The 27,045-nt window shown below is 28.8% G+C and overlaps 3 protein-coding genes across 9 annotated transcripts in view; 1 reads left to right on the top strand and 2 right to left on the bottom strand.

The window, feature by feature from the left end:
- LOC107447901 (nuclear pore complex protein Nup188) overlaps positions 1-17,559 on the bottom strand; it is a gene marked incomplete in the record, with an annotated part of 82,481 nt that extends 64,922 nt beyond the window's left edge. Inside the window, 12 exon segments of the mRNA XM_043052409.2 lie at positions 7-83; positions 1,359-1,445; positions 2,526-2,573; positions 7,140-7,208; positions 7,298-7,354; positions 11,829-11,921; positions 12,768-12,812; positions 13,027-13,107; positions 13,518-13,596; positions 13,687-13,760; positions 14,003-14,057; positions 17,467-17,559. Coding sequence (XP_042908343.1) covers positions 7-83; positions 1,359-1,445; positions 2,526-2,573; positions 7,140-7,208; positions 7,298-7,354; positions 11,829-11,921; positions 12,768-12,812; positions 13,027-13,107; positions 13,518-13,596; positions 13,687-13,760; positions 14,003-14,057; positions 17,467-17,483 — 782 coding nt within the window.
- LOC107439260 (coiled-coil domain-containing protein 92) overlaps positions 1-27,045 on the bottom strand; it is an 879,443-nt gene that overhangs the window by 651,995 nt on the left and 200,403 nt on the right. The window lies entirely within an intron of this gene.
- Positions 17,636-27,045, top strand: part of LOC107447912 (transmembrane and coiled-coil domains protein 2) — a 28,302-nt gene continuing 18,892 nt past the window's right edge. Inside the window, exons 1-5 of one of the 3 annotated variants that reach the window (XM_016062960.3) lie at positions 17,636-17,945; positions 19,068-19,315; positions 23,128-23,308; positions 24,903-25,131; positions 26,863-26,907. In XM_016062960.3, coding sequence (XP_015918446.2) covers positions 19,091-19,315; positions 23,128-23,308; positions 24,903-25,131; positions 26,863-26,907 — 680 coding nt within the window. In that variant the 5' untranslated portion in view covers positions 17,636-17,945; positions 19,068-19,090. The remainder of the gene's footprint in view (positions 17,946-19,067; positions 19,316-23,127; positions 23,309-24,902; positions 25,132-26,862; positions 26,908-27,045) is intronic. The other 2 variants (XM_043052411.2, XM_071181951.1) reach the window with 2 other exon arrangements.

Below are 27,045 nucleotides of genomic sequence, written 5' to 3' on the forward strand. Positions count from 1 at the left end.
ACATACCCTATAGAGTCCACTAAATGTTTAGTGTCATCTGATTTGACCATTCGAAAAGACTGTCTTAATCCAAATCCATGACTCTAAAAAATATAAATCAAAACTTTTAATCTTCATTAAAATTAGATCTTTAATCCTTATTTAGGAAAATGTTTAAAAATGATCCAAAAGCTTATTTTAACCCAGGGGTAGCAGCAAAGTTTTTTAAAATTTTAGGGTAATTTTATGAACTTTTTTCAAAAAATTTTAGATAAATTTTAGGGGTAATATATGATTTTGCAAGGATAAAAACAGATCACACGGTAGTTTATTACATAACAGAAGATTATTACAATTCATCCATACATATCATAAATAATTGCAAGCCATAAAATAAAGCTCTGAAATTTATTAAGTCAAGAATGAAATCTCTAAAGTGTAAAAATGAAATTTCAACTTTACATATTACCTATCAGAAATTAAGTGCATAATTCAGGAACAGGCAAAAGTGAGAATAAATCAAGAGAAAAAATAAATTAACACCAACTTGGATTTTTATTTAATTTTTACCTTCTTAATCAAAACTTTATTATTACCCTTTACCTTACTTTATTAAGAAAAACTATTGTGTGATATTATTAGATTTCAAATCAGCAATTTATATTAGAAGTTAGAGAAAAACAAATTAATCATGATCATTTTTCTAAAATATTCTTGATATGATTTGTGAGATTCTTTTACTGCCCTCAATAGTGTTGTGGTGATCTTCAACACTCCTCCATAATTTCGAATGGTATCTTTGATTAGTCTAAGAGACATAATAGTATTCTCATGGTGACTCACATTAAGCATTGCTTTATTTATCGAAAAACCTCTCTCAGGATCAGAATTCCCATGTGGCAAAATTAAAACAGTTTTAATTAACGTAGTTAAATTCTTATATTTTAGATTATTGCTTTTTTATTTATATTTAGCCTATAACTCTAATTTTTTAGGAACACCAACAAAATTTTATCAGATTTTTAGGAATTTTAGGGTTTGCACATACTTTTAGGAATTTTATGAATTTTAGGGGGAATGCGACCCCTGTTAACCTGAATTTGACATCAATTTTACAATATCCTTTTCCTTAAAATTGTATTGAAAACAGGAATTTTTTTTCCACTATAGGAAGATGCAAATGAATAATTTATTCAACAAATGTCAAGTCTCTATTACTTCTTCCCTTACTTTATCAAAAGGTGTTTTGCAGTATACAATTATGAAACAAAAGCTTATTAGGAATTATTTAATTGTTATTATAAGTGCCATGGATCCTGCTTTGAATCCAGTATAATCACAAGCAATTCTATTCATAATATAGGTTTAACTTTTTTTACCTGAAAAAGGGCAAACATTTTTTCAACATCTTCAACATTATGTTCTACGACTTTGTAGTATAACAACAATAATTGAAGCAGTTCTCCCTAAAAATTATAAATTTTATTTCATGACATATTTCAATTAATGCAGCAGGATTTAATATTTTCAATAAGATACACTATCGTTTAAAATGATGAGCACATACATCACAGATGCTTAAATAATAAGAGTTATGCAAGAAAAAGTTTCGATTTTTAGTTTAATTGTTTCCTGGTTAATTTAACAATATAACCAAGCACAAGCAACTGAACACATACATAGCAAATAATAAGAGTTATGCAAGAAAAAGTTTCTGACATTTAGTTTAATTACTTATGGCACAAGCAACTGAGCACATTCAGATGTTTAAATAATTGCAAGATATATGATAGAATAATATGAGAAATGAACTATATAATACAAAGTTCTGTTTTATGAAAAACCTCTTGCTTCAAGGTTTACAAGATTTTGAACTGTAGTAAAAAATAACATCTATATTAAAAATAATGAACAAAATCTACTAATATCAACAGGGGTCTGTCTAGGTTTTTCTGAGAGGTACCTATTTTGTGAAAATTTAGACATAATTTGTGAAAAATTAAAAATTATATTAAAAGATCAACACAAAAATATGGATTTTCGTTTCTTAAGGGATACAAAAATAAAATTTTAAGAATAAGTATTTTGTGAAACTACCGTTTTTCCTAGTTGAATTTGTGAAGCTACCGCTAAACAGTAGTAACTTCGGCCTGGACAGACCCCTGATCAATATCGCATAAAGCCAAATATCAATCTGATAGAAGTTGATATTCAGTTTAATTATATAATACTAATATAAGTAACCAAAGCTAAATATCAACCTGATTTAGCTAAAAAGTACATCATTAATTCATTTAGTTGTGACTTTAGTTTTCTAAGAAAAATATAGAAAATGTATTATCTAACACAATTAAAAAAAATCTAAGACAATATGGCAATCTTCTATTTCAAATCTTACAAAAAAAAGAGAAAAAATAATACAATAAAGAAGAAATTCTGTATTTAATACTAGATACTGTTGAACATTGTTATTGATGTTAAGTGAAACTGTGCTCAACATTTCAGCACTACTTTTAATATAAGAAGTAGAAAACTTAAGTACGTACCTGTTCTTTCAATGTATATGTAACCCAGTGATAAGACAGCAAATCAGTCTGAAATCATAAATACACATTTTTTTTAAAAATATACAATTATAAGAGGTGTAAACTAATTGCAATAATTTTGCATTATAAATAAAAATACCATATTTTAAATTAGAATCCAAATAAATGCTTAAATAAAATTTAATTAAAATTTTTTCTCTTTTGCTTATTTTGTTTATTTATTTACCATTTTAAGTCTTGTATCCTGATTCAAAAATAATAAAAACTAACAATATTAAACATAATACATGTCAGTTTGATGAGTGTTTGAATTGGACGAAGTCTCCTATGTAGTTCAGACTTTTGAATTCCTATTTCATCAAATCACGTCTATGCACATATTGAAAAATGTGAATAGAGTATTTATTTTATAGGAAGAGGAATGAAAATTCCCCAAAATAATGTCATGGAGTTAGGACAGCAACATTTTATATTTATAACCGTCGCCGAACAGTCGAATCTATTTCGGGTATGCCAATACTTATGTTCTCTCTACAGCAAGGGTGCCACTCTAAAAAAATTTCAAGACTGAACTTATTTTTTGACCGAATAATACTATCTAGCGTTGTTTACAAACTTTTATAAATTTATAGCTCACTGACACTAAAATTTACCTTTCCTTGATAATAGCCTACATATTAAATCAATCATTTGATTATTTTTTCTAATTTTTTTTTTCATTATTTTAGGTTTTTTTACCAAACAAAACAAAAATAACAGCTAACCTTGTATATTTTTTTACAACTATTACTGAACAACCTGAAACCATTCATATCTCTATTTTTCACTTTACCGTTACTTACTTTTTATTTTAGCACTATAATTTCTTTCCTTTTTAAAAAAATAATCTGGATTTAACTTTGGCCAGCTTGACAATAGGTTAGGGTGGGGGAAGCAAACTCAACCAGATTTAGATTCAGCAATAGTACAAATTTAATTACACAAATAGATGAAGTTCAACCAATCCAATTTGTCAAGACTTTAAGAATAAGATTTAGTGAAGCTGACAAAAAGAAGATAAATAAAAGTCCTGACATTACCATATCATATGTTTTCATTAATATATAATAGTACTTTTTTATTTTGACCAAAATAATTTTTAAATTTCTAATGAGAAAAAAAAAGGAAATTTAATTGATAGAATTTATTAGTCCATTGATTTTTCTCAAGACTGATTTCAGTCCCCAGGACTGAAGAGTTGCACCCATGGTCTACAGCCTTGTAATTTTGAATCCAATACAGAAGATAAGGGAACTCCTGGATCAAGTATTGGGAGAAATTTGCCTCCGTGGAGGACTTTTTGATGAAACTAACCCATATTTTTGTTGCATGGAGGAAAACCACAAAAACCTCTGACGGTTAGAATGATAGCAAGGGGACTCTATCCAATGATCTGCCTACCACTAAAGATATTTTTCTGTGATTGGTGCGAGCCCAGGATGTGGAATTCTTATTGACCAATAGACGCTGGGATTCGAGTCCGGTTCATCTCATTGGAAGGAGAACGCTCTGAACCCAAAGCTACCATGCCTCTCGGACAGCAACATTGTTGAGAATGTCTATATACATCTTAGAGTGCATGCTTTCAATCACAGGAACTAAGATACTTTGCCCAAGTCATGAAAATTACCCGTACCATTATGCCTCCACTTCTTGAGGTGGGAGTCTAGATACTTTTGACCAGAAAGTGCATAAGTAGTCTGATATTTCTATAAGACATTCATTTACAAAAACATTTATACAGATATCACATAGATAATTCAAAAAATTATAGCAAAAATACAAGAAATATGATTTAAAAGTTTTCGTTTCTTAAAATACCAATAATAAAAATTTATGTACTAATAAATAAGTAATAATACACTGGTGTGCAAAACTTAAGCAGCAAGTGGTTTTTCGGCCACAGCCCCCCAACAAAGTATAAGATAGCCATGAAATTGCAGTATAATATGCACGTAATTTAGTAGAATAATTATTTGTATGCAAATTTTAGAAATAAAACGTCGTAGGTGATGTAAGTGTACGTAAACCTTGTGGGTCGGAGCGCGCAGGTCAAAGCTGTGATAAAAGGATGAAGAGCACCATAGTTAAAGACATTCACTGCAAGTGATTTGTTTTGTGAAACACGTCTTCAAGAAATCATTTAGACGACTTTACTCGAGGAAGAATGATTGGGAAGTTTGAGGAGGGACGTAGTGTGACCAGTGTCGCCGAAGAGTTCGGGATCAACAAAAGTGTTGTTTCTCGTGCTTGGAATGCCTTTAAAACTACTGGTACAGCTGTTCGGAAGGTTGGTGGTGGCCGTCCAAGGAAAACAACACCAAGAGATGACCGTTACATTGTCCTCCAGGCGAAAAGAAACCGTTTTCAGTCAGCGAGCGCCATATCTCAGCAACTGTGCACAGCCACAGGACGACAAGTATCAAGATTTACAGTGGCCAGACGCCTCCACAAAGGTGGCTTATTTGCTAGACGTCCTGAACGCTGCATACCTTTAAAAGTTAGCCATCGGCGGCACCGTTTAGAGTGGTGCAGAGAACACGAAACCTGGACACCTCATCAATGGAGTCGCGTCCTCTTCACAGATGAGAGTCGTTTTAGTGCTACAAGCGATTCTCAACGTCAGTTGATCTGGAGAGAGGTTGGAGCTCGATTTCATCCCAATAACATCGCGGAAAGAGATCGTTACGGTGGTCCTGGAGTTGTCGTCTGGGGTGGCATTATGTTGAACGGGCGGACTGAGCTTCAGATCTTCGACCGAGGTTCTGTAACTGGAGACCGCTACTGCAATGAGGTAATCCTACCCCATGTGCGTCTGTTCCGAGGGGCCATTGGACCAGACTTCATTTTTATGGATGACAATGCCCGGCCACACCGTACTGCTAATGTTCAAGAGCTACTGGAAAGTGAAGATATCACACGAATGGATTGGCCAGCTTACTCTCCAGATCTAAATCCCATAGAGCATGTGTGGGATGCATTAGGGAGACGTCTTGCGACACGACAGTATCCTCCTGGTAACACCCATCAGCTGAAAGATGCGTTAAAGGAGGAATGGAGACGTTTACCCCAAGAACTCCTGGATAATCTGGTGCTTAGCATGGAGAGACGATGCCAAGCAACAATTACAGTAAGGGGAGGGCATATCCCATACTAGGGAACATCTGCCAGTTGTACTTACGCTTCTTCAGGCAATTATGTGTAATGCCACTATATGTCAAATGAAGCCTTTTTTTGTTCCATACCCTACTTTAAGCTTCATATTCATTTCTGCGCCATTATTCTTTTACCATCGCTTAAGTACAAAATAATGTACATCATATTCAAATTTCGTGTCAATCGGATGATTTCTTGTAGAGTTATGACAAAAAACGTTTTGCACACCAGTGTAAAATCCAATCTACACATTTTTCACAATCAGGAAATATACTTCTGCATATATTTGATTGGACGCCCGGTGGCTTAGTGGTAGCGCTTTGTGTCACAGGTCCTAGGTTCGATCTTCAGCCTTTCATCCCTTCTGTGGGTCGATAAAATGAGTACCAAGCATGCTTGGGGACAAAAACACTTGGGGTTCTGCGTTCGGCTGAGTACTTTCGGGAAAATCTGTTCTTGCACACCAGAGCTCAAGGTCAAGAAAACTGACATGGGCACAGTAGGCCTTGGCCCTGTATGGGCTGTCATGCCACTGAGTTAAGTACATATTTGATTGAGTTGTGGTCAAAAGAGAGTTGACAATAAAGAAAACAAAATAAAGGTAAGAGAATTGTGGTAAGTTTATATAATGATGATGTGTATTGGATAATGATTTAATGTATCACATATTACGTAGCAAAGTTATGAAAATTTGTTACAGGCCAGTAGCATTTTAACAATGGTCATTGAATACTTAAATAAAATTTTTTAAATAATGTAACTGTTGATATTAATAATGTTAGGCATTTCTTTTTGAAACATTTAAAGAAATCTGGTAAGCATTACAAGGTTCATTTTTAAGATGCAGAAAGAGTTTGAGAAACAAGCATGAAAAATTTTCAAAATATTCATAACAATTCCATATTTATTTAAAAATAAAAATATACACATAGGGTGCATTCTTGACGAAAAAAATTTTTAATTTAGGTAGCGATATGACCGAAATCAACAGAATGTAGACTTTCACAGGTAAATGTCAAGAATCACATATTTGCTTTGGGGAATGTCCAAAATATTTGTTATATTCGATTTGAAAATAGCTTACTCATTGATATCATTATATTTATTCGATACTTTGATGTCTGCTGAGGATAGATTAGGGGAAAAACAGTGTTCGGAGTGCTGGGCAAATGCATACTGGGCAGTGGCACTTAACTAGACCTAGTATATGTTTCGGACATTTACCAAAGTGACAACGTGATTGTTAACGTTCACTGCTGGAAGTCAACCAACACCAATTTCGGCCATTTGCAGTATCACAGTAACATATATATATCATATAAACATTGTCTCATAAAAAAAATACTTGAAATTTTTTTACGGAAAAAGTATCTTCGATTGTTCATAATTGTAGGAATAAGTATTCAAAACCATACTAACCATATAAATACCATGGGACTCCTTAGTAGGAAGTTCAGAATTTATAGAATTTTCTATTTGTTTTAAAACCTATATAATAAAACAAAAGAATTAAAGCTAATTAGTTTAAAGTAAAATTAAAATTAATAATGAAAACAAAATGATTCGAAAAAACAGACCTTGCTTATGACAGCATTATCTTTGTTATACTTTTCTAGGAAAGATTCATAAATATCCTGAAAAGAAAAATTCTGTGAATATCAATAAAGTTAATGAGAAAAAAGATAATCAGGGTTGATAAAAATTAGGATTTAAAAAAAAAAACTTATTTTAAAATTGGATTCCTTTTTTAATTGGATTTTTTTTAATTTTTCAATCAAAGCTCTTATAAAATGTAATAAAATAATACTCATACATTATAGCTAAATACATATTTTAGCTACAATTTAATTCAAAAATAAATATATAAAAATTATACTCTTAATATATTCATAAATTACATTGTGCAAAAACTTATTTAAAAAATCAGCTGATTTATAAGTTTTTTTTTTTAAAAAAAAATTAAGTGATTTAAATCATGCCAACTTTGTAAAAAATATACTCACAAATACAGAAAAAGCTAAAACACTGGCCTTACATGTGACACAAAAATGAATCTGTTTGGTGAAGTATAAACAGAATTTGGTAACAATAATGCTCTAAAAGCAGTTAGGTTTCCCTTGTTTATTATTTTAAGGCAGTTTTCTGATGTCAATTTTAACTATTGTTTAAACATTCATGTAAAACTATTTGTATAATACACTTTTAAAATTTAAGATAACCAGGTTTCTGCATATGTGATATATATCAGTGTTTTCACTACAGAAAAAAAATGGGAGCGAATTTCTCNAAGGCAGTTTTTTGATGTCAATTTTAACTATTGTTTAAACATGCATGTAAAACTATTTGTATAATACACTTTTAAAATTTAAGATAACCAGGTTTCTGCATATGTGATATATATCAGAGTTTTCACTACAGAAAAAAAATGGGAGAGAATTTCTCACCCTTTCTCAAAAAAAGGGTGAGATTTCAAAAAGTTAAGTGAGATTTCTAAAAATTAAAAAAACGCGAATAGACTTTACATTTTTAACATCTTCTAATTGAATATTTTTGCAGTATCATCATATGGAAAATGTTCTATATCTACTTTTTCGTCAGCTATTATATTTATTTGGCTGAAAAATATACGTATTTGTTTAGTTTTGACCGTTTCTACCGAAATTTTTTTCATTTTCATTTGTTCGTTACGAGTAGAAGATGACGCCTTAATTTGTCCATCTTACATTCCTGCACAAAAAATGTAAATGTCTTACATGAAGTAACCTTACCTACGGTGAACACATGGTTGCAGAGAAATGTCTTCTGAAAGGGGTTCAGCGGTTCGAGGGAGGGGAAGGTGTTCAACTGTTCGCACTGGTTCTGAACAATACTGGTAGATAGGGAAGCTAGATAACAAGGACCGATGTTCAAAATAATGAAAAATCAAGGAAGAAATGTGAAACGGATTTTATTCAAAACGGCAAAAGACGAAAATTTTTCCAAAATTCGCTCATTTTGAAATTTATTAATAGAGTGCGCGAACTTCTCGTGTTAATCATTTTTTATTGCGAGAAAAGAAAAAAATATGCGAGATTCTCGCGCTGTATTGAAAACACTGCATATTTCAAAACTTATATTTGAATATAATTTATATATAAACATGTGACAGTTAATTTATAAACTAAGGACACTATTTCTCAACCCTACTTACTCAGAAGATCTTAAATATTTCAGAAAAAATACCTTGGGGCAATAAGTATAGCCATTTGAAGCATTAGCAAAGTTTTTACCTATACCATATTGTAGCACTTAAAAATCTTTTTGGCCAGTTTGCTTCTGATCATTCACATACCCTCTAGAATGTGAAATATTTTGAGCCTAAACCTATTTAAACATAAATAAAATATATATTGATTCTAAAACTAATATTAATCCACCCTCTGGCAGTTGAGAAGCAATGATCTATAAAAGTGTTTTTACCTCAATCATCTTTTGTGAGAAAGTTAAAAGTAAACTAAAGTTGCAGATTTCAGATTTTTTTTAATTCAATTTTTAGTTCAATATTTTAGATGTTAGTAAAATTTTGACAAAATTGTTTTCATTATTTACTTTCTACTCATAACTAAAATGGTTCTTTTGCTAGTCACAAGAAATGTTCATTACAATGTTCAGAAATTTCTTAAAAGTCTCCATCCTTTCAATATCGACTAATATATATAGATATATATAAAGCAAAAACTATTTTTTTGTGTTTTTGTTCTTTAATAATGCTTTGTTTTTATATTGAAAGTATTTATAGTATGATACATCCTAAATTATACTATATATGAATTTTCTTTTTTCCCCATTTAAATGAATAATTTTAGATCCTGAAAATTTTCAATTTCAATTCTTTTAAGTTAAAACAAATTAAGAAATAAAAACTATTTAATTCTCAGAAAAAGTTTTGGATTTTTTTTTTAATGTGTCAAATTTAGAAAACTATAGAGCTATTTAATGTATTTTAGTTTTTTAAAATAATAATAATTAAAAGGGATTCCAGTCATATCCATGAATATACTTATTTCGGGTGAGTTCATGGACAACTTCTTCGACACTTAGCCCAACACAGATAAAACAGGATTGGTATTTTGTCTGAATGTAAAGTATTTCTTCCATGACAATGGAAGAAATAAGTTTTGACAGAAGAAACTAGACAAGACAGAAGAAACTGCACGAAATGGAAGAAACTAAAAATGACCAATAAAATTGCTTAGCAAGGAATATTTGAGAATAGCTTACATCTAATACAGTATTAAGAAGTTAAAAAATTTTCACGCCTACTTTTTTCAAAATTAATAGCTACTTCCATATTGTATACTTTAGTTTTCAACAGAATTTAAAAATCTAATAAACAAATTGTTCGAGAATGGATTTGAGTATTCATACTTGACAGTATTTGATTAGAAAAATAAGTAGGCTATTCGTAACTGTGGATTTAATATGTTTAGTAGGTGATTTGTTAATTTAGTATCATGAGTATGACATTTTAACAATTCTTCATATAATTATAAAAAAAGCCATACCCATTTACATAAATTTTAAAGGACTACAGTAAATTTAATTTCTTAAGAAATTCATTCAATTAACATATTTAAAATGATTTATTAAATATCTCAGAATTAATACTACAGTAGAGAACCATTTATCCGGTATCCAGATAACCGGGAAACCAGAAAACCGGGAAAATTTTTTCTCGATTTTCCCGCCATTTTAAACTAGAACGATTTTAAGCTAAAACGAAAAAAGCGGAAATTGGACTCATCCTTGAAGTTGAGTAGAAGAAAATGTAAGGAAGGGGAAAACTTTTTTTCCCGTTTACCCAGAGAAGCGTCATTTCCTCCGTGACCTTGAAGGCAGGGAAGGGAGGAATGCTTTATNATAATTGGTTCTCTACTGTATAATCAAAAATTGATTGCAATTACAAACTGAAAAATTGTTTTAATATTTGATATTTCTTTTTGAAAAAGAGTTTCTTCCACCAGGGTTGTAAGAAATTTCTTTCTTTCAAGGTGGCTTTCCTCACTAAGGAAGAAACTTGCCATACCTGAGCTAATAACATTTTTAAAAAAATGGTATAAAAATAACATAAGCTCATAGTAATAAAAGTATAATCAATGTAAAAGTATAGCAGACTATAGAATATTTTTATATTATTTGTAAACATTACAAAGCTCTTAGCATATTCAGATAGAATTCAACATATGTTTGTATTGGTTTGGCAAGTAAAAAGTTTTCAACTGAAGGGTAGAACATTAATTAAATCACAGGATGTAGCAAAGAGAAATTTTCTTACAGGACATCACTAAAAGCATTTATGACAGGATAAATGCAAGCAAGATAAGTAATAGCATTCAGTCACAAGCTATATGCATAGCTGCTAACATGGAAAATTCAGTAGATTTTACAAAATAATACAAATTTCATGATAATTGTTGTAAAATGTACTAAATATTTCACACATGGGGAATCTTAGGGATTTTTATTGTCATTAAAATAGAAAAATTGGAATAGTTTCTTGTCATGATTAACATTAAATGCATCCAAATGTTACGCATTATGCTTACCCATATTGAATAGTAATATGCATTTAGTTCCTCAAAGATAGTAAGATTTTAAATTAATTAAAAAAATGAGTGCTGAATTAGAATAAACTCAAAATTTTAGAGCAAAAAAATTTTAAACTGATTTTTATTAATGAGGTTCACTTTATGATGTATTCAAACAAGTAATAATCTGTGCAAATACTCTATTTCAATAGGAATTTCTCCAGAAACCAGGGTTGGGTTTTTGACGTCANCCATGGTTTAAACTGTCAAAAACTGTCACATGTCAAAAACCTGCCAGAAACTAACTCAATTTTAGGGGATTTTTAAAAATGAAGGAAAACCAAGAGAATTTTGATTAAATGAGTAGATACTAGAAAATCCAGTAGAGTTGGCAGCTATGTATACACACACATTGTCCACTGGACATGTGCAGTATAAGTTGAGACAACTTGATGGTTGAATTAAAGGTGGATCAGTAAAGGCATTGATAATGTTTATGTCTAAAACAAACAAAAAGTTTATTAAATAAGGAGTTGCTTACTTTGTAAGGATCAGTGTCATCCTGCCAATGATTGAGAATATGTTTCAAAATTAACATATAATAAAGTCTTTCACTATAATAATAGTGCCACATCTGAAATTAAGAATCAAAACATATAATCAACATACAAATCACAAGAGACAAAAAAGAAATTACAGATTTAAAAGGCAAAAATATGAATGTATCACACACTAGGTATCAAATGAAAAAAATTAATTCATTCCAAATTTAAAAGACATTATCCCCCCCCCTTTGCTCAGCTGCAATCATTTACCGTCGAACCTCGATTATTCCTGCATCTGTTACAAATGCTGTTTTTATATTGTTAACAATAACCATTCAGATCATTTTTGAAATCAGCAGATTTTCAAATTAATCCTACAAACATTATACTCACAATAAGAAATTATACTAAACATAAAGAACAATTAAAATTTCACTACTTGAATCAATTTGGGAGTAAAATACAAGTTTCCCAACTTTTAATCTCTTAAAATTATGATTGGTAGGTGCTTTATTTATGTCGCATTAGAGCTGCACAATAAGCTATTGGCGATGGTCTGCTACGATAGCCCAAACACCCGCAGACGATCACTTCATGGTAGAACAGTTTAACGAGGAACTATACCACACAGTCTCGGTCCCTACCCAGGCTGATCAAAGTGATCACTGCCAGTGATGCTTGACTTTGGAATTCTACTGGGAACTGTGTTTTTACTATCAGTCCACTGCGGGACCTCAAAATTAGGAGAGAGACTAACAAAAAGGTTTTTTCTTTTTTTTAATGTATTATATTTTAAATGAGGAGAGACAGTAAAAATAAAAATTTATCAATTAGATTCAACTTTAGATAGTAGGTACAACCGACAGATCTTAATTTTGAAAATTGAGAGGAATAGTAAAAATGTACAGAAATAAAAAAATCGGAAAGCTATTTACCTCATGCAATAAAGCTTGTGCCAATCGTTCATTTATCAAGTGTGCCTATAAAATCCAAATTAGACAAATAAAATTAGCAGAAAAATGTATAAAAAATTTAAATAACATACAAAATCTATTGATAAAAAAAATTTTAAACTAAAATTTTCTTGAATGAAAAATTTATTACAGTTTAGAGAAATTAAGAAAGTAAATTAAGAAGTCTATTACAAATTTAGATAACATAAATATTAAACCAATCAAAATTTTAATACATCACCTCAAGTGTTTTTTGTGTTCCCTTGAATTCATATGAAGCATATGCTAAGAACAAATCCTTACATTGCATGGCATCAACATTCTAAAAATTAAAGATCAGTTAAATTACTACCAGAGTAAAATACAATTTTGTATAAAAACTACTTAAATATATCAGTACACTTGTTTTTCAGCTTAAATATTACTTTAATACTTGCTTAGGAACTCAAAGTTAATAATCAATCGACTGATACAAACTTTATTTAAATTGCTTAGGAACTAAAAAACATTTTAAATTTGATCTTAATATTTGCTTAGGAAGTCAAAATTAAGATTATCAACTAATACAAACTCACAATTAATTTATTTAGATTGCTTAGGAACTCAAAGTTAGGATCAATCAACTGATACAAACTTTATTTAAATTGCTTAGGAACTAAAAAACATTTTAAATTTTACTTTAATATTTGTTTAGGAATTCAAATCTAGGATTATCAACTGATACAAACTTACAATTAATTTACTTAGCTTGCTTAAGAACTCAAAGTGAGGATCATCAACTGACTTTTTCAATGCATCCAAAGAAGCATCACTAAATAAAATAAAATAAAAGAACAATTTAAATATTGAAATTGTGTAAGAAAAATTTAGAAATAAAAGTGTGTAAATTTGCATAACTTACTTTGATTTCTTGAAGTGTAACACTCCGTTGACAATGTGGTCACTGTTTCTTTCGATTTCATATTGAATCAATTCCTGTATTTTGAATAAAAAAAGAAAAAACATTAAAACAAAACGGCATAAAGTTTACAGGCCTGAGGGTGGAAGGATTATCAATCATGCCAATCTTCATCTATCAAATGGTACCTCAAAATAGAATTAAGTTAACATGTCTTATATACTAGTGAATTGAAATGTAATAATTGTAGTGGTAGTTACGCCACAAGTTAATAATTTTAACTGATATTAAAATGAAAAGTTGACAAAATATAACAAACCTTGCAGTTCAAAACAGAGGAGCCTGTCACAAGAGACCACAAATCCTTGGCAGATCTAATTAAAAAAAAATTATGAAATACAAAATAGCATAATTAAAATTTTCATACAATGTTTAACCAATAAAACTTAAAATAACATCGAAGTTACTTTTCGTTAAACAAAATATCTGTAATTAAAGTCAAAAGAATGCTTTTTCTTAAATTAAAAAAAATACAGGGAATGAATAATTTTATTTAAAAATAAAACAGGATAGAAAAAGCTTCAATTTAAAAACTAAATTGATATTCCTAATTTTGTTAAAATTTCTTTTGAATTGTTTTGAAAATTAATAAAATATTTGATGCTAATATTTAAGCATATATAACACATGTTCCTTATCTGATAAGATTGTATCTTAAACAATAACAAGATTAAAATATTTCAGAATCAGTTCACCGAAACTTTTCAGATTCCCTCCCTTAGGAAAAAGGAATTAAAATACAATATTTAGAGGTTAAAAAAAAAGATTTTTTAAAATAAATATTTAACTTATTAAATTTTCACCGCTAATAGGTAATGATGCACAATTTTTCTAAAGAGTAAGCTCCAAAAATAAGAAAATACCATGTTTAGTCGAGGATAAACAAAATTAACATTAAGTTGTAATCATAAAACAATAGGGTGCATTTAGATCCTATTAACAAGAAGTATGATTAGCACATGTATAATTTATTTCTTTACTGAAGTGTAAATAGATAATTAAAATTGATAAACGAATTAAAGTATTTACTGTAAATACAACTAAAAAAATACAGGTACAGGAATTTTTATTTAATCTCTAAAATTTCAGAACTTTTTTCCTCCATTTCATTTGCGTATAAGACATTACATTTCCAGTGTTTTCACTACAGTGCAAGAATCTCGCATATTTTGTTCTTTTCTCGCATTAAAAAATGATTAACGCGAGAAGTTCGTGCACTCTCAATTTCAAAATGACGAATCTCGCGAATTTTTGAAAAAAATTTCGTCTTCCACCATTTTAAATAAAATCCATTTCACTTTTCTTCCTTGATCTTTCATTATTTTCAACATTGGTCCTTGTTATCTAGCTTCCCTATTTACCAGTATTGTTCAGAACAGGTGATACAACAGAACACCATCCCCCCCCCGAACCACAGAACCCCTTTTAGAACACAATTCTTTGTAACCACATGCTCACCGTAGGTAAGGTTTCTTCATGTAAGACGATTAAATTTTTTGTGCATGAATGTAAGGTGGACAAATACCTTGTTAAAGGCAACATCTTCTACTCCGTAACGGACAAATGAAAATTAAACAAATGTCGGTAGAAACAGTCAAAATGAAACCAATACAGATATTTTTCAGCTAAATAAAAAATCAGTTGAGAAAAAAATGAGTCCTTTATAATAACTTTATTTAAAGTCAGCTCTATTTTTAGCTGTTAATTTACCAAACTCCCTCATCGACAATTTACAGCAATTTGTAAAAGTTAAAGGCTATGAAAATTATACTATGGAAGACACAACATGAAGTATGAACATGGAAATAACTCCAATGAACTTCACTATTCTATAACAGAAATAATTGAAAAGCCTATGCTGGCAGATGTAGAGGATAGGTCAGCATTTGTTGCAAGGTCATTTAGTACTAAAAACCGATTTAAGACGAAATTTCATAACAGATTGACTGATAAGCATTTGAGCAACCTAATGAAAAAGTAGATATAGAACATTTTCCATATGATGATTAAAAATTAGAAGATGTTAAAAATGTATTATATTTAAAGAAATAGTTTTTTTCCAAGTCTATTCGTGTTTCTTTTAATTTTTAAAAATCTCAATTAACTTTTTGAAATCTCACCCTGTTTTTGAGAGGGTGAGAAATTCTCTCCCATTTTTTTTTCTGTAATGAAAATGCTGCATTTCCTCGCAAATATTTAACCCCCTTTTATTATACAGTATTTTTTTAAAAATCAATATTAAAGAATGTACATTGGCCTTGTCAAAAGATTCTGTGGGTCATTTTTGGTATCTTGTTTATAGAATATGTTACGGTATGAACTTTAATTTTTTTTTAAAGTTCTGAAACAATGTTATAAATTAATAACATTATTAACTCTGATTTTATAAGGGTGTCAGCTGCAGTAATGTTTTAAAAATTGAGAATATTTCAAAATTGGTACCAGTACCAAACTTTGATAACAAATGGGAGGTGGCAAGCGAGAAGCTGCAGAAAAAAATATATCACGGATGCATCCTTTAGCTACTCCTCAGCAAAACCCTTTTTTAAAAATAAAAGACAATTAACTGCAAAAATTCTTTGGTGTCTTGGTGATGGCAATTTGCATGAACAGCGATCAATTTACAGTTCTCCCTTTAAAATTCATTAATTATCACCCTTCATTGTAATCTTTTTATAAAAATAATTTAAGATCAAAGTCATTGAACAATTACCAACATAATAACCAAGGCCTACTTACGGACAGACAAAATTATATATTTCAAACAAAATAACTAGATAGCTCCAATAAAATTTTATGAAAGCAACGTGGAGTCAATTATTTTTAAATCACCAAGGCCACAAACTGTTTTTAAACAGAAATTTTTTTAAAAAACAACAAACAAGTAGAGGTTTGCCTGGGGATGGCTACCCTTCCAGTTGGTCCCTTGCTGTGACGTTTTCTTCTTCTTCTTTTTTTTAGTTTCTCACTGGCCTGGAAATAGACTAGACTTTACGGTTATTGACCACAGATCACCATACAGAAATCTCTCCTATCTTTAAACGAGTTGGGCTTGGCTGAATTATTTCAGAATTAACTTACATGAAATAATTTTTGAAAAAAAAAATTAAATGGACACAGCATTCTTGTTTCACAGGAAAACAAGTATCTTTGAGTAAGAATACAATTAGGAAATATTTGAAAATATAATTAATCTCGTCCTTCGATGTACATAGCCGTATAAAGGTTTGAAATTTTAACCGAACGTCATATTTAGCAAACAAGAACAACCATGGATAATTGTTACTCTGATAGTATAAATTTAATCAAGTTCGGTTTTACTTATTATTGAATATTCATTAATAGAAAAGAAATAAAACTCAGCTATTTCTCGGGGTCAAATAAAAGTATTTGTCCTCCTTAAGACATGAACAGCCTTCACAAATGTACTTAAACCAAACTACATTTAACAATATATTTTGAACCTGAAGAATCAAAAATATGATATATATAGAGAATTATATAGCAACAAAAATAACCAATAAATTTTGTCATGAAAATAATACATGTTTTNCCTTCACAAATGTACTTAAACCAAACTACATTTAACAATATATTTTGAACCTGAAGAATCAAAAATATGATATATATATAGAATTATATAACAACAAAAATAACCAATAAATTTTGTCATGAAAATAATACATAATTTTAAAAAAAAATGTTAAAAATAAATGGATTAACCTAAATGTTCGCGCCATGATACCTGCAAGCGAAATGTTTTTGTTTATAATTTGACCGGTAAAACAAATTCGTTGCCATTCATCAAAGGATTATCATGCTTTTGAAATTTGGAAGGCTCAGCTAGCAGAAATAACAAGTCAGCCAGCCAATCAAATTCCTTTACTCCTATGTTTTCATCCGACTTTCCTGTCACTGAATTTTTGATGGAAGTTTTGTATTCAACACAAAAACTCACTTATGAAATTGCTTTTAACGTTTAAATTCTTAATTAACTAGTCTTATTTTAAGTGTGTTTTGCTTCATTTGTTTTAGATTTAATGATGCTTTTAGATTTACAGATATGATTTTGCTACACTCGCATGAATCTTTCCAATTTCAGTATTTTCGAATGCGGAAAGTTGCATGGATATGAGTCATATCCTTCATGAAATTGATGAAAAATACTTCAAGCTCTTATGAAAAGAAATATAATGTTTTGGGTTAGTTTTATTTCGTTTTTATCTTTTTTTCTTTAAATTAATTGTGTGGCTATTATTGTGGTGAATAAATTTCTTTGTTATTTACTTACAAATGTATTTATTGGAGAATAACAAATTATTTATTATTTGCTGTTAATTACTATACGGAAATTCGCACTGACAGATCTCAAGGATTTAGTATTTTTCATTTGTGAAGCATATGTTGAAACTGTTTGTTCATCTAATGTGGTGAAAATATCCTCTATATAATTCCATAAAATATTTTATACAGATAACAATTTATAGTCTTTAAATCCTAATTATTTCTTAATATAAAAAATGTTGGGCTACCAAATTAATGTTAAAGTTTCCCCTAGGGCGCCTTTGGTATTTTGAAATTTTTTTTATGCTTATGACATAAAGAGTTTCTTATTAATAATCAATTAAAATAATGGGAAAAGGGAAATTTTTTCAAATGAAAAGAGCTCCAAATTATAGTGCCCAATCCAAGGGGTACCCTATACCACTCTAACAACAAGTTTTATTCAAACATATTACTGTAAATAAAAGCATATTACAATTAGTATATAAATTTAGGAAATGCAAAAATTTTTGTTTTTAGTGTATATTTTAAACAAAAAGTATTGCTATGTATATATTTGTTTCCGGGATTAGTGGGACTTGTCCATTTTAATGTTCTTCCATCAATGTTTATAAAAAAAAAAGTAAATTGTTATTTACTTTTTCTTGTTTTTCTATCAACAGCTTTTTTAAAAAAAAAATTTGAAAAAACTGTATTGCCGACAATTGATAGTTCCTTTTTGTGATGCCATTAGCCAGTTAAGGTAAGATTTTTGTGTTGATATCTCTTCCAAACAATCAATTACTTATGGTGACTTACTGGCAGTAGCCTGTGAGAAACTGAAGGGGAAAAAATAATGCAAAGGAGAACCAACTAAAAAGGTAAAAGGAAATGGATATCGACAGAAACTGACCTGGAAGTATCTCCCAGTTATGTTCTGAAAATTCAGCATTAGCATGCATTGTATTTAAAGTGCTTAAATATATTTTAAAATATCTTAATTTTATAATGACATTATTTCATTTGCTTTTAAGGTATTATATCTTTATTTTTGTTGATAGTTTCAGTGTAATAGATTATTATAATGAAAAGGAAGAGTCCAATAGTTCCTCGAAAGAGTGGGGCTACAAGCAATGGTAGTAATACTCCAAAGCACCTAATAGCACAATCATCCAACACTCTATCATCCTTGTCACCCAATTACGGTGCTCCGGGAGCCAATACTCCATCGACCTCTTATTTGACTTGCTGGCCTATGGTGTCAACCACATCAGATGATCATAATAATATGGAGGAAATAACAGATGTGGTAAGCTAAATTTTAAAAAATTTCTGTATTGCTCGGTTGTCTTTGAGGTTAGCATTCTGTCCAAGAGAAACTTGTTTTTCCTTGGACACTGGAAGAAATGGAAACAAATAGACAAAACTAAAATTAACCAATAATTGCCTTACAATATGCATGGATGGTTGACTGAATGTAAACAATAACAAGCTTCCTGAAGCCATAAAAAGTTTAGGAAATTTCGGTGTATCTGTTATGCTTACGAGGCGATGTGTGAGCAGGCCTAATATTCTAGGAAGTTCTATTACTTCGACTTGTGTTTAAATTTACTCATAATTTTACCGTTCTTATGAGTTTTCTGTAATTTAAAGTAAAGTATACGGTTAGCCATGTTTTGAGTGTTTTCCCTTATTTGGTTATAGTTGTGTATAATAGCATCCAGGGTTCGTGATTTTTTGGATTTTTTTTAAAAAAAAATCAGATTTTTTTTATTTAAGTCGGATTTTTTGGATTTAAATCAGATTTTTTTTTTTTTTATTCAAATACATTGTAAGAACTTTAATTTTTGTTTATGAATGTTTAATCAAAATTAAATTAACATTAAAACAATATTATAACAATATTTTAGAAGCTCTAACTTTCTAAAATAATTTTTCATTATAATTCATAGCTTTGAATACATAGCAACCATTTTGAAACAAATGCATAATTGAAATTAAGGCTAGATGAAATAGAGAATTTAATGATTACTTCAGGGGTCTGTCTAGGTTTTTCGGAGTGGTATTTATTTTGTGAAAATTTAGACACAATTTGTGAAAATTAATAATAATATTAAAAAATCAACACGAAAATATGCATTTATCGTTTCTTACGGGACACAAAAAAAGCATTTTAGGAAAAAGTATTTTGTGAAACTACCGTTAATCCTAAAGTTGAATTTGTGAAGGTACCGCTAAGCGGTAGCAAATTTTGGCTTGGACAGACTCTTTAACTATGAAAGTAAAGTTTCAATTAACAAAACATAATTTTAATTTAAAATTATGATTTTTTTTTTCTTGATTTTTAATATGACAAAATAAATGTAACAGATTGTGTTTATAAATGTAGTCGCTCATCAAAAAATAAATAANTAATCCTATATCAAAATAGATGAGCTAAAAAGAATTTTTAAAAAATCTATGTACTCATTGGAATATTTTTTTTTACAAAATTTCTTTATAGAAAATCTGACAATGTCAGAGATACAGTAAACATATTATGAGGGGAAAAAAATACCAGTTAATAACTCTTCTGCCTCAAATAGACTTTGAAAGGGATGAATGACACTATATCATGAAAAAAATATCTGAATTCATTAGCCTTTTCTATTTATGGCATAATTACCATGTTAGGGTAATTTCTTTTTTAAAATAACCTCAAGCTTTAGAAATATACATTTTCCCCCAATAAAATATAATACAGATTTTAATTCCATGTTTTTTCAATCAAAAGGTATAATTTTAATTAACACTATTTGCATTCTTTTTTCTTTTTTTTTTTTGAAAAAAAATTCATGATTAGTAATTACTTTCTACAGCTATGCAAGTCTATATTAAGAGAGCATTAAATGTGTACTTTAATCTGTACTTTCAACCTCAAGAATCAAAAGATTTTTAAAAATGTTATTTCAAATGTTTTGGAATTTAGCACACACCAAGAAAGAAAGTAATTTTGTTAACTAAAATTAATTAACACAACAATTTATTTATAATAAATTTTGAAACTAAAGAATGAAAATAATAAAAGTATCAATAATTTAATACACTGTTTTTTAACTTTTAAAATTAATATATATATTTAAAAAAATCAGTTGATTTAAATCAATGATTTTTAAAAAAAAAATCAGTTGATTTAAATCATGATTTAAATTGTGATTTAAATCAACAAACCGTGATAGCATCATTAGTTATTTTTTGGGTAGCATCATAGCAAGCATGCAGAGTCTTCAGAATGCATTTGTTGTTTGTTTCATTGAAAGTTAAATTGAAAGAACATGCTATATTGAAAACACTACAAGTATAATAATATTGGATGGAGTGTTTTTTTCCTTCAAACTTAGGCATAAAAATCAGTCGGAAATCTTACAGCGCATATTAATCCTAACGTTATCTGTGCATAGCTTTACACAGTTACCATTCATTATAAGAATAGTTTAAATTTAATAAAGTACCAGGAATTTAATATTTTTTCATTTCGGCTTTTTAAAAAATAACTATTTTCTTATTTATTCTCATTTTGCACAGAACTTTAAATTTGCAGCTATGTCAGATTATTTAAAGATCAGTTTGAGTATTCTTGCTTAACTGTATATTTGATTTTAAATCTGTAATTGTGACTTAAAAATCTGTTGGGTTCATACCAGTATGGCGACAAGTGTCGCCAAATGTTCTACAAATGTTGTTTCATATGCATGGACAACAAATTAGCCATCTTAAAATATGTTTGGAATTTATAAAATAGCGGTAAAAATAGTTTTTTTTTTGCATAATTGGTATTCATTTAAAAAAATTATTGTACTTATTTTATTGTTCTATGCGTGGTATGAAATTGAAATGTGTGGCATATAAATGAAATAACAGAAAGTGTTTGGTTGAAGAAAATTCTAAACTTTAATTTTGAAATTTACTTGTCATGCTGTGCTTTGCATTCATGTACTGGCAGTATAACTTTTAATCATTGAAATAATGTAGTTTACTGTTCTAGAATTGACTTAATTTAAAATTTTATAATTGTTTGATAATTATTTTAATATAATATTTTATTAACTCTTACTATCTTTGTTTTCCTATTTATTTACTTGTTTGGTCTCAGCAATTTCATCTCGTTGAATCTATTTAATAAGATTAATTAAACTTTTTTACACTTAATTTAATCAATAATCTTGAATCATTACAGGGCTATGAACCTTATTAGTTTTCGGGTGTTATAGATGACAATTATAATTTTTGTTGTGTACCATAGTATGAATTGTGTAAAAGTTTGATTATTTTTTCTAAGTTTGTCTTCCCTATTGGGTTTTGGATCACTAAATGAATACCTAGGTTGTCCTGTTGGACCACTAAATTTTCATTGCTGGTGAGAACCCTAAAAATGTGATTTGTATTATGTATAATGTTTAGTATGTGGTATGTTAATTTAATAAAATTTTATTATGATATTTATTTTATAAGGAGAGATTTTAGTTTATAATAACAAGATTTTACTATTATCGTTTCCATAAAATATAGAAGGACTAAGTTATATTAAGTTCATAAGAAATTTATTATATCTTTTTCAAATTCCGTATAAGAGTACACAGATTTAAAAAAACTTATAGTAAATAGTTTGGAAATTAGTCCTACTTATAAACTTGATTGCATTTCTAAACTGTTTAAAACATTGTTTTAATATTTGGTGTTTCTCTTTGGAAAATATCTTTTCTTAGTAGAAGAAAGTTGCCATTTATTATAGTCATAAGTATAATTCATAATGAATCCTAATTATATATTCTTTTATATTTTATTTTTTTTAAAGTTTTATTTTGATGTTTTCGTATTAATTTTTTTTTTAAACTGGAAATTTCAATCATCTGAAAATATTTTAAATTTGTCTTTAAATCTTATTTTAAAAAAAGTCAAATTTACAGTGATATTAGTCTTTTAATTTTCCTGAAATATATTTACAAATTCCATAAAATTAACAATGTAGTTGTAGTGTGTAAAATAGTCAAAGTATAATATTTTTATGTTTCCAGTTTAAAAGTAGGTATGCAAAATTTTTAATTATTTGCATTATTTAAAATATTTTAATTTATTTTGCAGGAAATTTCTTTCAATCGTCCAAGCACTAATGCACAAGACTCTTCAACTAGTCAAAATTTCTTCCCTGAAGAAGGAGGCTCTACCCCAGACTTTCAAAGAACAAGAGCAGCAATTGAACAAACTTACCAAAAAATTGCCCGTACTAAAGAACTTATTAAAGAAGGTCAAACCGCACGAGATGGTAGAAATCTTTTTTTATTTTTAATTACTTTGAGTGAAACTTATGTTATGCATATCTTTTTTCTTATTTCCAGATATAGAATTCTTCATATTTAATAACATTAATTTTATATTTCTATTAACTTCAATAGGAATTGCTCCTTTGTTTAATGCTGCTATACTGTTCATTGATTAGTTTGTTTATTTATGCGTTTGTTTATTTATGTTTTTATTTCTAAAATCATGGTTTAGATTTCAGATATTCTAAAGTGAATTTGATCAGCACATCTGGAATTTACTTTAAAATGTGTTTAATATCTTTAGTTCTTGAAATAACTGAAATTTTATTTTGAAAAATGTAATCACTATAAAAAATAAATATCTAACTATATTTTTTACTGATATCTAATTTCAAATATTAGATCAATGTCAATCAAAATTCCATATTTAGCTTTATTTTTAAGATCACATTTATAAATTTTGTAATATGTTGCCATATAGAAGATATGTAACAAACTCATATAATCTCTGTGATGCTTTGTCGAGGTGCTACAGTACGAGTCTCAAGAGAGAAATTTTTTTAATGAATTTGTTAACTGCGACCCAGTCACACTGGCTATTAATATACATTCAAGAGTATAATGTTTCATTTTTTTAGTTTAAAACTTTATCATTAGTTATTTTTTGTTTATAAAACTCTTGGTACTTTTCAAGACTTGCCTAAGAACTACTGAATGATACTTTTATTCTTTTAAAAGTAGATGGTTATGATACTGATGCAAATAGTAATTGCAGCATATTAGTTTAGATTTGCTGCGAGTATGGTAAACATTTTATTGTTTTAAAACAATTTTAAAAATGCAATTAGAGCTTGTTAATGAAACAGTTATTAAGTAAATGGGGGGAAGAAACTCTAGACGTAAGATATTACTTATTAAAAACTTCATTTGCTTCAAAAACATACAAATTTAAAAAAAAAAAAAAAAAAGCAGTTTTTGTTTTAAGCGCTAAAAAACAGGTGCCCATTTTTAAGACTTGCTAGGTGTGAATGAGTGTCAACTTTAAATTTTATATTTCAAATCACTTTTATTTCTTCTCTTTCACATCTGGTGATGTCTTGAAAATGTGTGCCTGTTTTTGAGAGCCTGAAACCTGTAGGCGTTTTTTTGAAGTGAATAAAGTTTTTAATCAAGTAATAGAACAGGTATTGTTTGCTGTTCTGGTCATTATTTTGGGAAGAAGTAAAGTAATTGGTCTTTCAGCAAACAACAATGGCCAATTTTCAAATGGGCTGGCTACATTGTTAGAATAAACGAAGACCACACCACAAAAATAGTCTTAACTGCTCAACCATTAGCTACATAAGGAAAAGTTAGGCCAAATCCATAATGAATTGACTGATCGAAAAAGACCTTAGGGACTAAAAATTTGAAAACGCTATCAAGAAGAAAGCTATTGAGAAATAAAGGAATGTTATTGGTCTAAAAATGGTACCAGTATTTAGCACACTCTAATTTTAAGGAAATTCATTACTATAAAACAATGCTGAATCATTGCATTTGTATTATGTATAATTAAAAACTTCATTATTTACTTTTTTCTACTTTGTTTTATAGAAAACGTTAATGAATACCTGAAACTTGCTGCAAGTGCTGACAAACAACAGTTGCAAAGAATTAAAAATGTATTTGAAAAGAAAAACTTAAAAGCAGCTCAAGCTATTGCCCAACTTCAAAAGAAATTAGAAACTTACAATAAGAGAATACGAGACTTGGAAACTCATGGACTGAGTAGTAGCCATTGGCAACCAAGAGAAGTGCTGAGAGATGTAGGCCAAGGCTTGAAGTAATTTTTTTAAATCCATTTGTGATAATTTGATGTTATACCTATTGTTTTTTTTTTTCTTAATATTTTTTCATAATGATGTTCAGAAATTGCTATCAGACGAACCATGGAATTTTTTTTTTAAATTTTCTTCATGTAATGTCTTTAGGTTTTAAATTGCTTTATAGAAATGTTTGTGTGTTGGGCAAATTCAGAAGCTAATTTTTCGATTTTTATTGAAAGATGAGTAAAGAGTTTCTGTTATAAACAGGGCTTGTAAAATATGATCGCTCCATTGTCAATCAGTAAATTTCGACTAGACCTTTTTTTCAATTATGGCTTGACTTTTTCCTTATATCTTAATATTTGATAAAAAAAAAATCAGCCTGGGAATTGATCTTGAGCAATATTTTTTTCCCAAACAATCATTTGAGAAGTAGTCCTAATTTTCCTTATCTTTGCAATACAGCAAATTCCTCAAATTTCAGACTGCACGTTTTGTAGTTTTACAGTTTTAAAACATAGAAATTTTAAAAGTCATGAGGAAATCTGTAGCAATGAAAAAATTCCACAGAATAATTGTGAAACTAGTGTCATCTGAATGTGAGTGTTGATCCAAATAAGCACGGTTTTGAGATTCGTAGGTTGGAATAACATTGTATTAAAAATATATATTTATATGAATTTTAAAAATAATGTAGAAATTTGAAATTTTCATGTAATGATAATTTCATATTAAAAAATTATTAAATGAAATGCGTTTGATTCGATGTATTTGCCGCAAGATAATGATAAACAGAATTTCAAATTTTAAAAAGAGAAAATTAATTAAAAGGGATGTAATTATTTGTACTTACTACTAGAATTTATTAAAGAACTTTTTTAATGTAATTGAATAGTTCCATAATTTCATTAAATATGAACAGTGGGCAGAGAGAAAAAAAAAAAAGAGAGATTACTTACCCTTTAAAACAGGGGGGGGGGGCTTGTTGCAATCTGAGAATTTTTTTTTTTTAATAGTTTGGTCTGGAGAACTTTAGACTGCTCTCCTGACCGAACTATTTGGACCATATTTTCCAGATTTTGGCTATCTTCTCTATTTTGAGCTTCAGAAATGCAAATTGTTGAAAAAGAGGTATATTTATTCTGAGAAACTCTAAGTTTGTCTTNTTTCTTGCTCACTGTTCATCTATTGTTCAAATCTAAATAATTTATTTTCATAAGGGAATATTTTCGAAGCACAATTACAAATTCTTAATACCTCAACTATTCTTAATTATTCCAGCTTTTATTTTGCCCATCCTTTTACAACTTAAAACTTGGTTCAAGTTATATAATTAGCAAGGTTCAAATTAACAGAGATATGATTATCTGAGGCACTGAAATTTTCCCCTACACCTGTAATAAAACTAGGTATTTTTTTGTTACAAAATAGCATATCTCACCAGAATTATGAGCATTACATATTTAATTTAGCTATAATTTTATATTTGAATTCATTTTATTAACTTTTTTTAAAAACTAAGGGCACTTGCAAACGGACCTATGAAAATGTTTACGGGCTACTTCTACCTTTTAGTTATTGGTCTTTCAAACCAATGACTAATTTTTCTTAATTTTTAATTGTAGAAAATTTTTGTGAATTTTGTCAATAACAAATAAACTAAGAATTTTTTCTAAATTATTGGACTAGTTGTTTTAAAAATTGAAAGAAAAATTAATGTCTGTCTAAAAATACTTAATCTCTTTCAGAGATGTAGGAGTAAATATTAAAGAAGGCATTACTGGATTTTCTGGGTAAGATAACTATATTATTTTTGTGCAAAGTGATACGCATGATGTTAATAAGTTTTTAGTGTGTTTATAATGTATGCTTATTTTGTTTCTGCTTAAAGGAAACATTGATTGAAAAATGGTATCAACTTTTAATATTAC

The sequence above is a fragment of the Parasteatoda tepidariorum genome, chromosome 6 (genome assembly GCF_043381705.1).
Source record: "Parasteatoda tepidariorum isolate YZ-2023 chromosome 6, CAS_Ptep_4.0, whole genome shotgun sequence".
Taxonomy (NCBI): domain Eukaryota; kingdom Metazoa; phylum Arthropoda; class Arachnida; order Araneae; family Theridiidae; genus Parasteatoda; species Parasteatoda tepidariorum.